Raw genomic sequence first — 16,782 nt, 5'->3', positions numbered from 1 at the left:
CCCTTCCTTGTCTGCACAACAAGGAGGTTAGGCCAGCCCAGGGCCCCAACTTTTTATAGTTTACCCATCAGAAAGACGTCTCTCAGGAAGTTGTGTTTATTAGTTCCTAAAGAAATGTCCTTCCAAATCGGGCTGGCGAGGTGGAAAGAGCATAGGGGTTGAAACCAGACCGAACAGGGTTCCAGTCCTGCCTCCTCTCCTTCCTACTAGACAAGGACGCCCAGCCTCAGGTAACTCATCTGGAAAATGGGCCTGAAACAGAGCCCCCTGCCCAGGGAAGACTCAATGAGATAACGGGTGGAGGACACTGGCTCCTATGGGCCTGGGTAATGAGCAGTTCCAGAAGGCGCCAAACATTAATAACTCGCTTTCCACTCTGTGCTGGGCAGGCACCGAGCTAAGGGGTTCGCCGTGCCATTTCCTTCCTCCTCAACAACCTGGTGAGGAAGCAGGCCCCTGTACTGCCTTCACAGACCAATGGGGAGCCTCAGGCACAGAGAGGTAAAGTCATTTGCACAAAGTCACCCAGCTCGTAACTGGAGAAGCCAGAGTTGAGCAAGACAGTCTGATCCAGAACGTGTGTGGGTGCACATACACATGCCTGTGTGCGTGTGTCCATGCACGTGTGCATGCACACGTCACTGCTCACACTCATGCAGATTCTTTCACGCAAAGCCTCTGAGCAGCCGTGCCAGCTGTTCACTCTCTTGGCCAAGGCCCTCCCCACCAATCCCTTGGCCTCCTGGTGAGAGGACCGACAGCTTCTGCGGCTCTCGCCAGTTCCGAGAGCAGCCTGGGAAGTCCCATTTCCATCTTCTCAGATCTTCATTAAGGGTCCAGGGTCCCCAGGTGGAGTCTCATGTCCCCTGTGCCCCCCGCCCGTGTCTGAGTGTGGAAAGGAAGGCAGAGGTGTACCTCCAAATTATAAGCACGGGATAAACCATTTCCTCTAGTTACGATCTTTTTTGATAATGATCATCCTATGTAGTTGCTGGGAAATTCTTTGAATGAGCATTTGTTGGAAAATCTGCTGCGTGGGCTGCAAAGACACAGAGGTCCGGGGAAGGGCGTAGATTTCCAGCCACAGGGTTTGTAGGGAGGGGGTGGCACAGTCTTTGGGCTCAGAATGGCCAACGACAAGCAACAACTGAGGGTGGGTCGGGGGACAGGGCGTCTTACCCCTCAGGTGCCAGCAGAGCGGTGAGGAAAGGCTGGCCTGGGCTCCCTCCGCTGGCTGGGCATCCTTGGGCACATCGCCTCACTCCTCTGAGCCCTTTCTGCTTTCCCCCCACCTCCCTGTTTCTACCCAGCTTCTCCCAGTGCCCGCCTGACCCTGGCTGAGGCCTCATGCCCTGTGGGTGGCCTGGAGGCTGGGAGGGACTTGGCCTCATGAGATCTGGCCACCAGCGGCTTGGTTTCGCAGAACCACTCTGGCTGGGCGTCACCACAGCTCAGGCTTCCCCCTTTCTGGGAACCTGCCTCCCGCCAGCTTCCTCTCCTGTGATGTCACTTTTCTTGTCATCTGCCCAACCATTTCCACCTCCCTCCCGCCCATGGGAACAGGCAAAACTACTGGCTCCTTAGGCCTGCTGGAGCCCCCTCTGGCCTGGCCTGGCTATGGGGTGGCCCTTCTGCTCCCCTGAGCCCCCGGGCGGCCAGCACTGCCTATAGCCACAGAGCCTCCTGGGCACTGGCGAGTGTCAGACCCCGTGCTGGGTGCTGGCAATACGGAAGGCAGTGCCCCAGTGCTGCCCTAGACGAGTCGACAGCCTGACAACGACAGCAGCTTGCTTTCAGAGAAGTCATTGTCTCATGTATTCCTTAAAAGACCCTACGAGGGAGATAGTATCACCCCCATTTTACAGATGTGAAAATTGAAGCTTGTTGAGGTTGGGCCATAGGCCCAAGGTCACACAGCTGGTCCATGTGGCAAAGCCAGACCTCAGACTCAGCGCTGCAGCTCCACGTCCAATGCTCTGGCACCATGTCAGCTCGTCCTCCCTTCTTTGGTGCTTGCCTTCTCTGACCCTTCTTCCCATTTCACCTGTCCTTAGGGAGGGGAATGGATGCGTGCACCCATCCATCCACCCATCCATCCATCCATCTACTCACTCATCCTTCTTCCTTCCACCTGTCCACCCATCCATCCATCCATCTACTCACTCATCCTTCTTCCTTCCACCTGTCCACCCATCCATCCATCCATCTACTCACTCATCCTTCTTCCTTCCACCTGTCTACCCATCCATCCATCCATCTACCCTTCCATCCAACCACCCTTCCATCCATCCATCCTTCTCTCTATCCATCCATCTGCCCACCCTTCCTTCCTTCAACCTGCTCATCCATCCATCTATCCTTCCGTCCACTCACCCTCCCGTCTACCTTTCCATCCATCCACCCACCCACCTACTCATCTGATCTTTCTTGAATTCCTCCTTGTGTGGAGTTGCTGATACGCAAGTAGGTTGACAGGGTCTCTGCTTACCATCTGGGTGAGACAAGAAGAAAAATCTCCAAATCCAGAGAGGTGAGAAAGGCAGGCAGGACACAGTCCAAAAATGTACCTTCAGACCCCCAGCACTTTGTAGCTGAGATGAAAGGTGGGCTCCATGGCCTTCAGACTTCTGGTGCTTCTCAGAGAGGGCCTGTGGGGGAGAGCGTGGCATTTGCAGAGCGTGCATCCCCTCCCCCAGAAGGCTCTGCAGCAGGACCCAGAAACGCGGACGTGTGAAGCAGCCAGGCTGCCCTGTCGTTCCATGAGGCAGGCTGCATGGGGGCGAGTGGGAGAGGTAGGGACCTGGTTAGCAGGGCCACTCATGCCCTGCCTAATTCGAGCAGGCTCTGATTACTTCTAGCCAGCGTTTCTGGGGCTTATTTTTCAGGAAAAGCAAGAATCTAGATTATTATGTGAAATTAACTGGCACTAAACTTGAAAAGAAAAATTTTAACACTGTATAGACTAAACAGATCATCTTTAAGTTGAGTGACTCAGCCTGAGTCACTGGATTGCAGCCTCTGCCTCCAAGTCTTGTCTGGCCCCTAAGAACGGAGAGCCTCGCCCCGGGGATTCTGCCACCCTGCCCCTGCCCCAGACCTCTAGGGCGAGAACCAAATGCTGCCCAGGCTGGGCGGGCTCCTGGGGTACCAGGCTGAGCTACGGGCTGATTCTGGAATTCCCTCTCGGATGCCAGTGGAGAAAGCGCCCTGTCGGTACCTTAGGGCCCCTGGCCAAGGCTCAGGGTGACCACGAGCCCTCGAATTCTTCTGGATTGAAACATCCTGCTCCCCTCCATCCCGGTTCTGCCTCCTTGCCTGTCTCCATCTCTCTCCTGGACTGGGTGGGGATGGCACCTCACATCCCTGAATCTCAGGTATATTCCGGGATATACTTGATTCTTCATTTCCTTGCAGTATTTCCCAGCCCCTGATTCTCCTTTCCACTCCCCAGGGCAATTCTCTGGGGATGAAAATCCAGGATAACACTTTTTTATCCACTTTAAAAACAAACAAACGACCAAACCCCCTTGTTTTGCTTAGGTTTAAAAGGATGAGGGGCCAGCCTTGCTCGGGGGCGCCCCCTGGTGGCACCTCGTTCAGGGGTGGGGGTGGCTGTGGGAATGGTGTGCACAGCACGGGTTCTCAGAATTTTCCATCTCAGGCTCGTTTACACTCTTCAAAATTGTCGAGCACCCCAAAGAGCTTTTAATAGGTTATATACTCTAAATTTACAATACCAGAAATTAAAAGAGAGAAAATTTAAAAATATTTATCAATTCACTTAAAATAATAATAAACCCATTACATTTTAACATAAACAACATTTTATGAAAAATTATAGTTTCAAAAACTAAAAACATTTGGTGAGAAAAATACCATTTTTCACATTTTTTCAACTTTCTTTAATAACTAGATTAGTAATAGGCCACAACTGCATCCCCCCCATCCGCTTCCACATTCACTTGGTTACATATCACACATCCCGTAGTTTCTGGAAAATTCCACTGTATCCTTAGGAAAGTGAAAAAGGGCAAATAATATCTGGCATTATTATGAAAATAATTTCTACTTTGGACCCTCGAGGTCTCCAGACCGTGCTTTGAGAACTGTTTGTTGGTATGGGGCAAGAATAAGGTCACTGAGGCCAGACAGTACTCATAGGGAGTCTGTACCATAGGCCAGGTCCGTGGTAGGATGTGGAGGACGTGAGGGCTCAGCCCCTGGAGCTCCTGTTGCAGTGAGAGTCAGGGGCCCACCTCCCCCCAGAGCAGGCTGGGTGGGCTCCCCTGGGTCCTGAGGAGGCTGGATTCTGGCCCCGCTTGGCACTTCCCTTCAGGAGCCTCATCTGGAAAATGGGATGAGGACAATTCCTCCCTCACAGGGTGGAGTTGCTGCAAGAACCTCAAAACCCCTGTACAGCGAGGCCATTGCCATGCTGCCGCCGATGAGGGAGGGGCCGGACGAGAAGGCCCGACAGTGGCCAGCCCCAGCCCTGCACCTTGGGATGTTAAAACAACTCATAAGCCTTCCTCAGTTGTTCATTGATCAACTCCTTCATTAGTTAATTGAGCTGTAAGTGCTGGCCATGTTCTAGAAGTTCTGAGGAAGGACCTTGCCACTGGGAATTAGGCGACCTACCCTGTGGGCTGTTCCCATCATGCTTTGGGGCATTCGCACCTGATCTCTTGACTTGCTCCCACCTTCTCTGCCAGAGTACTTCCACTTCTCTCTGGGGAGCTTTCAACCCGTGTTCTGGGTGTGTTTCCCTCATCTGCAAAGGCATTCCTGTTTGGTCTGTGGGGGTACTCCCTTCCCTGTGGGGGGCATTCCTACAAGCTGATGGACCCACCCATCTGTTCTGTGATGGTGTCCCACCTGGGAAGGGAGGGAACCCCCGCTGCTTTCTGAGGAGGGTCCCCACTCTGGGGGAGTGATTGCTCCCGCTCTGTGAAAGCATGCATGCCCACTTCCTCTGTGAGGTGACGGATGACCAGACACCTTGTGGGATGAGCCCCACGTGACACTGACCCTGGAGATGGGAGGATTCCTACCTGGTCTCTGGGGAGAAGTCTGCCTCTCTGTGGGGCTTCTCCTACCTGCTCTGTGGGAACAAGAGCATCAGGGGAGGAGGAGTCCAGCAGGGATGTGAGGGTGCTCCCACAGTTGGGGGATGCTCCCATGGTTGGGGGATGCTCCCAGGGTTGGGGGATGCTCCCACAGTTGCGGGATGCTCCCACGGTTGGGGGATGCTCCCTTGGTGGGGGGGGTGTCCCATGGTTGTGGGGTGCTCCCATGGTTGGAGGATGTTCCCAGGGTTGGGGGATGTGCCCATGGTTGGGGAATGCTCCCTTGGTTGAGGAATGCTCCCATGGTTGGGTGATGCTCCCATGGTTGGGGGGTGCTCCCTTGGTTGGGAGGCACTCCCATGGTTGTGGGATGCTCCCATGGTTGTGGGATGCTCCCAGGGTAGGGGGATGGTCCCGTGGTTGGGGGATAGCCCCCCTGGGTGTGGCTGTACACGGAGAAGGTGCTGCCCATCAGCACTGCGCTACTGGTCCTGGGAGTAGGACTGGGGCCTCCCTCATGCCCAGAGAGTCACAGGGACACCACCAGGGCTGTGGAGGCTTCTCAGTGGGAGGGACAGTGCCTGAATGGGGCACGGTTGCCTTCTCACCCTACACCGAGCACAAGGGGACTGTCCTCTCTGTCTACAGAGAGGAGACCCATCAAGGACTTTGCCGCTGCTGACACATTGAAGGCTTTTGTCAAGTCAACAGACATGAGGTGCTCCCTTATTTTATAAGGGAGGAAACTGAGGCTCAGCGGAGGACTCTGACTTGCTAGAATCTCACAGCTCCTAGGTGACTGCCACTCGAATCCAGACTTTGAATTTTATCCTGCAGGCAGTGGGGAGCCATTGAAGGTTTTGGGGCAGGGCAGTGACATAGCCAGGCTGCTTTCTAGAAGATGACTCTGGGGGTGAGCAGTCACCCAAGGGAGAAATCAAGACAGAGGAGGTGGGGGTGTGTCTCTCCCTTCCTCTCCGGCTGCGCTGTCCTTGCCCTGTCTGTGCACTATCCCTTCCCTTGGGCCAGCCTGTGTCGCGCTGAGTTTGTCTCTGCTCACCCCTAGGCTGTGTGGCCTGCGTACCCTGCAGCCCTACGCCGAGAGGATCCCAGTGGTGGCCACTGCCGGTGTCACCATCAACTTCACCTCCCAGATCTCCCTCACTGGGCCCGGCGTGCAGGTGCACTACAGCCTGTACAACCAGTCGGACCGTGAGTGCGGGCAGGCCAGGGGCAGGGCGGCACCCCAGAGCCCCGCAGCCCCTCCCTGCCTCTTTGCCATCCCTGGAAGCACCCAGACGCTGCACAAAAGGAGTGTGTGTGTGTGTGCATGTACATATGAGCACGGGCACAGATGTATGCAGCTTTGTGTGTGTCCACATGTACAAGGCAGTCATGTGTGTTCCCTGGGTATACACACCTGTGCGTGTGCTGCGTGCACATGCCTGGACACGTATGCCCACACAGACCATGTACACAGATGTGTGCGTGTACATGTGGGTTCACGTGTGAGCACACGGGGGGAGGGCTCGTCTGCATGCATTTTCATGATGGCGCATGTCCTAATGGCATCCTCCCTGTCCAGCCTGCCCTGGAGAGTTCCTCTGCTCTGTGAACGGCCTCTGTGTGCCCGCCTGCGACGGTGTCAAGGACTGCCCCAACGGCCTGGACGAGCGAAACTGCGGTGAGCGGCCCGCCTGGCCCGTGCCTCCTCTGTCTCTCCTTCTCTGCTCTGAGCAGAGCCCACCCTTTGACTAGAGCCCCTCCACGTGCAGTTCTCGTCATTAGCCTCCAGGAAGTGGGGCTCTCCCTGCACTGAGATGGCAAGCTGGAAGCCCAGAGTGGGAAAGTGGCCTCCCCAGGGCCACCCATGCGGCAGTGGCAGGGACAAGCTGGGACTCAGGTCTCCTGACTCCCAGCTCAGGGCTTCTCCTCATCAGGCCATCTCCTCCCAGGCTTCTGTCCTGGCCGGCTGTCCTGGAGGGAACATCCAATAAGGATGAGGGTAGGACCTGGAAGGGCAACTGTTAAGCAAGGACAGAACCCTTTATTTCCCTCCCTTGAGTGGGGCTCACTCATCTACCTCAGGTCTTCAGACAGGAGGTGCCAACTCCCACTGGAATTGTGCTGTCCACTGCCCAGCCCTGGCAAAGGGGCTCCGGGTCCTGGTGGTCCCCAAGCCAGGGCTCTCTTGGAATAATACCTCTCCCTCTGGATCCTGGCTGCTGGCTCCAGAGTCACCATCAGGGCTGGCTATTCTGGTCTGATCTCCCCACGCCTCCCCCTTCTGCCATTCCATCAAAGTTTTAAATATATGGGGAGAGAAGCAGGAGGGGAGGGAGGTAGGCCGCCTCTGGGATGACCCTGCCTTCCTGCTCAGGAAGGTGCCTCGTATCTGGAACCAGAACCTCTGGCTTCAGGTTCTGGCTCACCCAGGTGACCTTGGACAAATCACTTTATTTCTGTTTCCACCAATGAAATGGGGTATCTCAGAGGATTGCTGTGAAACTCAGGTGTAAAGTAGCTGAGAAAGACATTTGTGGTTGTGACGAGTGGTATAATACATGTTCCACAGGCGCTCCAAGTCCCAGCCTGGTTCCTCTGGCTTCCTCCCACCTGCCCCCTCTCTGTGTCCCCACACAGTGTGCAGAGCCACATTCCAGTGCCAAGAGGACAGCACATGCGTCTCACTGTCCAGGGTCTGTGACCAGCAGCCTGACTGTCTCAATGGGAGTGACGAAGAGCAGTGCCAGGAAGGTAGGACCGGGTATGACCAGGTAGCTAGGGGAAAACCAAAGAATGGGCTCAGATAGTCCAGCTCTTCTGTGTGCTTCTTTGCAAAAGTTTCTGCCCTCTTGTCCAAACACCAGCCCATCTGTATGTACACCTATATGTCAATCCGTCCGTCCATCCATCCATCCGTCCATCCGTCCATCCTTCCATCGTCTTGTCTCTCCAACCACCCTGTCTGTCCACTGATTCATACATCCACTCATTCATCCATCCATCAGCCTGTCCAATCACCCACCTCCCTTTCCACTGAACTGCCAACCTACCCATTTATTGGTTTACCCAACTAGCTGTCTGTGTGTCCATTGTTCCATCCTCCATCCATGAATGCAGGTATGCATGCATCCATTCACCGACCTCTCTAACTACCTGTTTGTCCATTGGTCCTTGCATCCACTCATTTATCCCTCCTTCTAGCTGTTTGTCAGTCTCCCTACAGGACCATCAATCCACCCATTCGTTGGTCTGCCCAATCTCCCGTCTGTCCATTGTTTTATCCATCCATCCGTCATCCTTCCGAATGACCAACCAACCAATGCTTGTAGATTCCCCAGTGACAGGCAGACAGAGTTAGGAAGTGGGAATAAAAGACGCCCGAGATGTGGTCCCTACCCTCTGGGGATTATCTGTTAGTAGGAAGACATGAGTTCCTGGCCCAAAGCCTTCTGGGCATCATGTCCAGTAGTTTGGGAGGACCAGAGGGCAGGGAGGAGATCAGGCAGGAAAGCTTCCTAGAGGAGGCAGGCTCTGAACTGGACCTTGAAGAGAGGTAAATTTAAATAGGCAGGAGGAATGGAGACCAGGCGAAGAGCAGGTGGTGGAACAGAAAGTTCTTCACGGTGAAGACAGTGAGGAGCAGGTGGGCAGCCGGCGGGGCCAGGGCCTGCAGGTCTGCCAGTCTAAGTGGGAACCTTAGTCTGACGGGAGAGACACAGCCCTGCTCTTGGGAGCCTAGTCTGAAAGGGGAGGCACAGTTTTGCCTTCAGTTACCAACCTGGGGGGGGGAGGCATGACCCTGTGGTCAGGAGACCCAGTCTGAGAGGGGAGACAGCCTCATCTCAACAGACCAGTCTGAGGGGGCAGGGGGTGGGGAGAGGCATGGCCTGACTTTAGGGGACCCTAAAGGAGCCCCAGGGGCCCCTTCAGTGTGGTCAAGAGACCCCTCCCCACCCACCTCCTGGCCTCTTCCTTGGTCCATCTTCCCTGAGGCTTGTTTTGGAGGCTCTCTCAGGCTCAGGGACCCACCCTCTGTGCCCTGCCCTATCCCAGGGGTGCCTTGTGGGACATTCACCTTCCAGTGTGAGGACCGCAGCTGCGTGAAGAAACCCAACCCACAGTGTGATGGGCAGCCCGATTGCAGGGACGGCTCGGACGAGCAGCACTGTGGTGAGCCTGCCCTGCCCAGCTGCCGAGGGCTCTGACAGCGTGGGGTGGGCAGAAGACCCTGCACCTGCTGGACCCTAGAGTGTGGGTGGGAGGGAGGTGCCCACACCGGGAAGCTGGAGGGAGATCTCACCGTTTGTCCGTCTGTTTGTCTCTGTCCATCTCTGTCCCACCTCTGCCCCCTCATCTCTTCCTCCCCTCTCCTTCCTTCTCTTTCCCCATCTCCCCCTGTCTCTTTCCTGTGCTCTTCCTCTACTCTGTGCTCTCTCTGTCTCTGTTTCTCACTGGCCTTGCTCCTGCCCCTCTCCCTCTGTCCATCCCTGCCCCTGCCCCTAGACTGTGGCCTCCAGGGCCCCTCTGGCCGCATCGTGGGTGGGGCTGTGTCATCGGAGGGGGAGTGGCCGTGGCAGGCCAGCCTCCAGGTTCGGGGCCGCCACATCTGTGGGGGAGCCCTTATCGCTGACCGCTGGGTGATAACCGCTGCCCACTGCTTCCAGGAGGACAGGTGAGGCAGGGAATGGGGACCGAGACCATGGCAGTGGGGAGGAAAGGCCGTGGCAGGGAGGTACAGTGTCCCAGGTCTAAGCTGACAGAGGGAAGGGTGGTGAGAGGCCCCCAGACTGGCTGTTCCGACGCTTGGGTTCAGTCCTGGCTCCGCCTGGACTGGTTGCTCAACCTCTCTGTGCTTTACTTTTGGTATCTTGCTTTAAGCCGAGTCAGTGATTCATTCATTCATTCACTCACTCATTCATTCACCTACCCATTCAGCAATATTTGTTGTGCTCCTGCTACGTGCCAGGGGCTATGCTGGACACTGGGGTACAGCACGGAGCAGAACTGCCTGACCTGGTCATAGGCCATGACCCCGTCATCCCCTAGGTGTGCCTGTGACCTGGGGGGTGGGGCCTGGGAAGCCTCTAAGAGGGGACATCTCACCCAGCCCCACAGACATCCTCCCCATCTGCACCCCCAGCCCGATCTTCTGGGCCCCCAGACCCCACCCCCAGCGCGGTCAGCCCTGGACTCCTCTCCCCACATCTCCTCCTCCACTCTGGGCCTACACAGTCCCCAGCCAAAGGCCAGGAGCCCCTGGGGCGCCCCCTCCTCCTCCCCTGACATCCAGAGCCAGGCAGCGAATCCTCTCAGTGCTCCAGATAGCCCTCGGCCACTGCCCGTCCCCAGTGCCCCTGTCGCCCTGGGTCACCCGGGGCAGCACAGAGCCCAGCTCCCTTTTGCAGCCTCTGCCTGGGTGCCCGGGTGCACTTCCTGGGTACAGTCTGACCACCTCAGCCTTTCACTCCATCCCTGGGTCCCCACTGCCCACAAGGTAAAGACAGACCTGGACGCTGACCTGGCATCCAGGGGTCTGTGCTGCCCAGTCTCTGCCGATTCCTCCCGCTCGACTCCCACCCCCTCCCGGTGAGGACCAACAAGCCTCAGCGAGCACACGGCACGCTGTCCATAAAGTGCACAGATGAAAAGGAGGGAAATGTTGTCTGGTGCTGGTGCTGTGCTAAGGTTTTTACATCCACAGACTTACTGAATTTCCCCAGGAACGTATGGATGTAAGATGCTACTCCCATTTCACAGATGAGGAAACTGAGGCCTGGAGAGGCAGACACATCTCTGGGGAGGGATGAAGCTGGGGGTCAGGCACACTCCAGGGCGAACACTGTAACCCCCACCAGAGCAGGGAAGGGATGGGGGTGGAGGACGGTGTCCCAGGTGGGGAAGCTGGTTAGCCTAAGGGTCTGGGATGGGAGAGGCAGCTGCTGAGCGAGGACACCCTCCCGGCCCCCAGCATGGCCTCCCCGGCGCTGTGGACGGTGTTCCTGGGCAAGGTGTGGCAGAGCTCACGCTGGCCGGGCGAGGTATCCTTCAAGGTGAGCCGCCTGGTCCTGCACCCGTACCACGAGGAGGACAGCCACGACTACGACGTGGCCCTGCTGCAGCTCGACCACCCGGTGGTGCGCTCGGCCGCCGTGCACCCCGTCTGCCTGCCTGCGCGCTCCCACTTCTTCGAGCCTGGCCTGCACTGCTGGATCACGGGCTGGGGCGCCCTGCGCGAGGGCGGTGAGCGGGGAGATGGGTGCAGGCTGCCTCCTGCAACATCCGGGCCTGGGGGGCAGCATGCACAGCAAGGGGCCCCGGGGCTCCACCCCCCAGGCCCTCTAGTCCTGGGATTAAATTGGGCTGGATCTCACAAAAGAAAACCACTTTGACTATGGCTGTGGGCCTCTGCCTCCTGGCCCTTCCCTTCCTTCTGGACTGGCATTTAAGGAGAACCGAGGTCATGGGAGCTTATGTGGGGGGATGTGTGTGGGGTGAAGGGGCCGGCCAGGGACCCCACAGCCCAGAAGCAAGCTCTAACCCTCTGCTCCTTGGACAGCGTGTGTGTGTGTGTGTGTGAGGCTCTTAATTATTAACACTGCTACCTCGAGGTTGGGTTTTGGGAGAACATGACTTCATTTAATCCACCCAATAATCCTAGGAGTGGGCATTATGGCCTCATTGTATGGATGGGGAAACTGAGGCTCAGAGACATTTAGCAGTTGCTCAAAGTCACACAGCCAGAGAGAGTTAGAGCAGAGACTGGAACCCAGGACTCCCTGGCCCCAGAGCCCCTGCTGTTCCTGCTTCAGCCTCTCAGAAATGGGGAGTTTCTCCCCTTCCCACCTAAACTGACCCGTCTCTAGAGGCCTCGTCTCAGTCCTGTGAACACAGGCTGGGCTGGCCTAACTGTAGCCACGCCCTGCACCCTTCATGGTGGCGGCTTTAAAACTCTGTACAGTGTTTCACAATCTGGGGCAGGCAGGACTGTGGAGATAATTTGAAGATGGGGAAACTGAGGCTCGGGGGCAGAGTGACTTGTCCAAGAGCAGGATGGAGAATAGAGGTAAAGCAAGTAATGGTTCACTCACTCATCCATTCATTCATTCATTCAGCGACACATTTATGAGCACCTACTCTAGGCCAGGCATCAAATTGGGCAAAGGGGATACAGAGATGGAAAGAGAACATTCTAGGGGAGACAGACAGTCCTAAGAACTGACATGGATGGGGAGGTGCAGGGGATGGCAGCCCGAAGGAGGTGCCCACCCAGGCGGGTCAAGAGGGTTCCAGGGGAGGGGTGGGCTAAGGCAAGGCTTGGAGATGTCCGCAGCATCCCGTGGAGGGGAAAGGTGTTCCTGGTAAGGGCACAGATGACAACCCAGGGAGCCCGAGGACACCAGCACCAGGGGAGCCAGGGCAAGGGGCTCTGCGTGAGGATGGGCAGGGCCTCGCAGGCCACCCTGAGGATCTGGAGTCAGGAGTCCGCTTCTCATTCTGCACTTTAAACCATCGGGGGGGCCTCGAGAAAAGCAGTGCCGTCCCCTCCCAGCCGAACAGACCAGATCTCTGGTGGGACCAGGCACGGCACATGCTGAAGCTCCCCGGGGGCTCAACACGCAGCCTTCGTGGAGAAGCACTGGGCTGGACAGTGGGGAGACACTGATGAGTTTAGGGAGAGAGTGGAGGGGTCAGATGTGTGCTCTGGACCGCCCCCCCGACGGGGCTGTCACAGAGCAGAGGGGAGGTGGCCAAGAGGCCTCAGGCAGGAGGAGGGAAGGGGGAGAAGCTGGAGGAGAACACTACTGCAGAATGGCTTTGTGGGGGGCTCTGTCCGCATGAGCAGAGAAGGAGCCAGAACAGTGTCAGTGAAGCTGAGCGGCACGGGTGGGCAGAGCAGGAGAGATGGAGGGGGGCTCCTGGGTGGCAAGGGGCATAACAGAAGGAAGGGGGGACTTCCTGGGCCGCCTCAGATCTTCTCACCTCTGCCCTTTGCCCCCGACCCCACCGGGCAGGCCCCACCAGCAATGGTCTACAGAAGGTGGACGTGCAGCTGATCCCGCAGGACCTGTGCAGCGAGGCCTACCGCTACCGGGTGACGCCCCGCATGCTGTGTGCTGGCTACCGCAAGGGCAAGAAGGACGCCTGCCAGGTGAGCCTGTGGGGGGTGCGGGGAGGGCGAGCGGGCGATGCTCACACCTCCGGGGGCCTGGCCCTCTGCTCGCGTCAGCCTGCACATCACCTCCCAGCCAGGTGGGGATGGCTGTTCCCACTTTACAGACGAGGACACTGAGGCTCGGGGAGGGGGAGGGACGTGCCCCGGCTCGCAGGCCGTGGATCAGAAGAGACCCGTTCTCAGACTCGGTTCTGTTCCTCGCAAGGTCACACAGCAGAGAGGACTAGAAGGAGCGCACAGTGGGAGGCGGAGGTGGGTGGGGCATGGGGCACACATCCAAGGTCCCACAGCAGCCAGGACCCACTGGAGGCCAGGCTGGGCTGGTTTGAGCTCTCTCCATTTATCAGCTGTGGGGAAGCAGCAGCTTCAAAAGGAGCTGTGACTTTCTTGCTGTCACTCAGAAGATCTCCAGCAGTCAGGACCCCTGCCTGGAAGGGGGTGCCCTCACCCTGATGTGGTCCTGTCTCTCCTCTCCCCGCTTCAGGGTGACTCCGGTGGGCCGCTGGTGTGCAGGGAGCCCAGTGGCCGCTGGTTCCTGGCAGGGCTGGTCAGCTGGGGCCTGGGCTGCGGCCGGCCCAACTACTTCGGCGTCTACACCCGCATCACGGGGGTAATTGGCTGGATCCAGCAGGTGCTGACCTGAGGACTGCCCCCTGCAGAGCTGGGCCCCGCTCTTGGACTCAGAGATCTCAGGGCAAGCACCAGGCGGGGGAGCACGTATTCTGGGGGCGGCAGGGCCCTGTGGAGGCAGGAGCAAGCATCCCCTCCCATAACCTGCTCCCAGACATCTGCCCCATGGAGGGCACCGGAGAGAGGAGGGCCAGCAGCTGGTGGTCAAGACTTCCCCTGAGGGCCTGGGACGGTCACCAGGCCAAGCTGGGGGCCTCCCATTCAGCCCTGTTACCTCCCGATCGATTCTCTCTCCTCCATCCCCTTCGTCCATTGCTGACTTTAGGGGGTAATAGTTCAGGGGTGATAATCCAGCTTCTAGGTCCCAGCAGGAGTGTCTGAGCACAGCTGCCCGCCCTGGGCAGCATCGGCTCCGGAGCAGATTCCATCCCGTGAGCCCTGCCTGACGTGAGGGGCAGGCATGGAAGGAGCCCGCGGGGAGGGGCCCTCAGAGCCCTGGAGACAACCAAGTGGGCCAGCTGCCACCGTAAGCCAAAGGGTGGGGGAGCCTGGGCCAGGGTCCCGCCCCACCCCTACCTGCCCCTCGCCCCCTGCCCACCCCGCTTGGGCCTTCACTACCTGCTCTCGCCCAGCTGCCTGTGGAATAAAGCCAGCTGACCAAAGGCCCTGTTCTGGGGTGTTCGTGGGGTCCCGGGCACCAGCCCCACGCCCCGGACTGAGCAGCCTCTGCTTCCTGCTCAGCCTGCTCGCCAAGTGTCCAGAAGGCCAAGGTGGGCTCAGGGTGTGGGGAGCGGGGGACAGGGGTGGCCTCCAGGGCAGCTGCCCAGGTCCCAGGGGCAACCCCAGGAAGGCGATGGTTTGGTGGCCCTCAGGTCACAGTGAGGGATGGGACAAGTGATGGGCTCTTTCCGGAAGCTGGGGAGGAAACTGAGGCGGAGAGAGGGCAGAGATGCCCTGGCGATGGCACCAGGGGTTAGGAGTGGGGTCTGCGCGGAAGCCCTGCCTTCTGGTTCCCAGTCCCCCGCTTCCCCTCCACCACGACACTCCCTCCGCATGCTCTGAGTCTTTTATTCAGCACGCAGCTCATAGGCTCTTCGATGTGCCAAGAATGGTGCTGGGGCCACAGAGAGGCACAGAACTTGGCTCCTGACCCCTGGAGGGGACTGACGATCCAGCATGAAGGGGCTTTGGGGTAGCCTGTAACTCAGGAAGACAGGGAAGGCTGCCTGGAGGAGGTGAGACTTGAGTTGGGGTTCAAAGGTGGCCAAGGTGGGGAAGGGCATTCCAGGCAGGAGAACAGCATGTGCAAAGGCATGAAGTCCCCAAACAACATAGCATATGAGGGAACAGTAAGCCGTCTGTTTAGTTAGAACAGAGATGGAGAGGGGAGGACTGAAGAGGAATTCGCGGGGCAGCTGAGATCAGAAGACAAAGAGCTTGGAGTTGAGCCAAGGGCTAGACCCTGAGTGCTCTGGGGAGCCACAGAAGGCTCTATAGCAGAGGAGTGACACGGGAGGGGACTCACATTTTAGAACCCCCACTGGCACCAGTGCGGAGGGGGCGGAAGACGGGGAGGCTGCTTCGAAGGCTGCTGCAGAGGACAGGATGGGGGGAGGGAAGGGTGCTGGACCGAGCGGGGCAGTGGGGACAGACTGGGGGTTTGTTCAGGGTGGAAGGACCCTCACTGCCCTCCAGGTGCCTCAGTGGATGGGGGTGGGTGAGGAGGAGTCACCCCGGTCCACTCCTGGGGGTTCTGGCCTGAGCAGCTGGGCTGGTGGGGGACCCCTTGCCTGTCCTGGTGCATGCGGGGAGGGAAGGGCTCTGAGCAGGTGTCGTGCGTGTGCTTGGGGTGCCTCTGGGAGGGAGATGTCCAGGAGGCGGGCAGAGCTTGCAAGGCAGGCTTGGAGGAGGGGTTTTGGAGCCCCCAACCATGGAAGGCAGTCTGGGAAGGCTGAGCAGGGGAGATTCAGACACCTCAGACATGGGGGCCCAGAGTGGGAGCTGATGGGCGTCGCCACAGGCTGGACGGGATCTGAGAGGGGTGCAGACTTCCAATGGAGGCTGGGGCCAAGTGGGGCTGGTCGGGGAGGACCCTAGGCGGCTGGTGCCCTCTGGGCGCAGTGGTGGAGGAGCTAGGTGTGGACAAGTCTTTCTTGAAGCCCAGCTGTGAGAAGGAAAGGGGAGCCTCAGAGGGGACCTAGACTCGGGGGTTTCAGCTACTCAGTCCGCGGGTGGAGGGAGCAGCCTCTGGCAGGCAGTGGGGGAGCCGAGCCCAGGGAGCACACTCCCCACCCGCAGGGGCCTGCCTGCTGGTGGATATGGAGCAGATGCTGTGGGGGCACCTTTGGGTGGGGGTGGGATGTTAAAGCATTGCACCCCAGTGGCCCTCACAGTCCTCAGAGGGGCGAGTAGAACACAGTGATGGGGGCTTTGCTGAAATGCAGATTCACAGCCCTGCTCCAGCCTTCATTTGTCAGAGTTGTGTGTGTGTGGGGGGGGGGATGGGTAGTCTGTTCCTTTAACAAGCCCCCTGGTGACTCTGCAAGCTGAGCTGAACACAAAGTGAGGTCAGCTTCAGTCCCGAGGGGAAGTGGCTGGCGAGGGCCCCCAGACTGAGGGGGGCGGGAGGGCCTGGTCCTAGGGGGTCGTGCTTTGCAGGAACGTCCCAGCAGTGCTGAGTTGCTGGGGGCGGAGGGAACAAGGTAGAAACTCAGCAGGGCGGGCGAGGGAGGTGGAGGAAGCTGGCTGGAGCGGGAGCCTGGGTGTGTGTACTTCCTGGGCCTTGGGGCAGACGGTGGACCAGCAGGGAGGGGTGGAGGTGACCAACAGGTGTCATGGCGGGAAGAGGGGGCATCCTGGGGGATCAGGATGGAGCACAGGCCGCCTTGGGCCGTGAGCAGAGCGCCA

General features: G+C 58.4%; 1 protein-coding gene across 1 annotated transcript in view; it reads left to right on the top strand.

The window, feature by feature from the left end:
• TMPRSS6 (transmembrane serine protease 6) overlaps positions 1-14,537 on the top strand; it is a 39,314-nt gene extending 24,777 nt beyond the window's left edge. Inside the window, exons 11-18 of the mRNA XM_005606610.4 lie at positions 6,133-6,278; positions 6,652-6,750; positions 7,710-7,823; positions 9,126-9,242; positions 9,576-9,744; positions 11,041-11,312; positions 13,085-13,221; positions 13,730-14,537. Of these exons, the coding sequence (XP_005606667.3) occupies positions 6,133-6,278; positions 6,652-6,750; positions 7,710-7,823; positions 9,126-9,242; positions 9,576-9,744; positions 11,041-11,312; positions 13,085-13,221; positions 13,730-13,888 (1,213 nt within the window). The 3' untranslated portion in view covers positions 13,889-14,537. The remainder of the gene's footprint in view (positions 1-6,132; positions 6,279-6,651; positions 6,751-7,709; positions 7,824-9,125; positions 9,243-9,575; positions 9,745-11,040; positions 11,313-13,084; positions 13,222-13,729) is intronic.
• The last annotated feature ends 2,245 nt before the right edge of the window (positions 14,538-16,782 follow it).

This window comes from Equus caballus, chromosome 28 (assembly GCF_041296265.1).
Source record: "Equus caballus isolate H_3958 breed thoroughbred chromosome 28, TB-T2T, whole genome shotgun sequence".
In the NCBI taxonomy this organism is placed as follows: Eukaryota; Metazoa; Chordata; class Mammalia; order Perissodactyla; family Equidae; genus Equus; species Equus caballus.
This window is presented reverse-complemented; position numbering and strand designations above follow the sequence as displayed.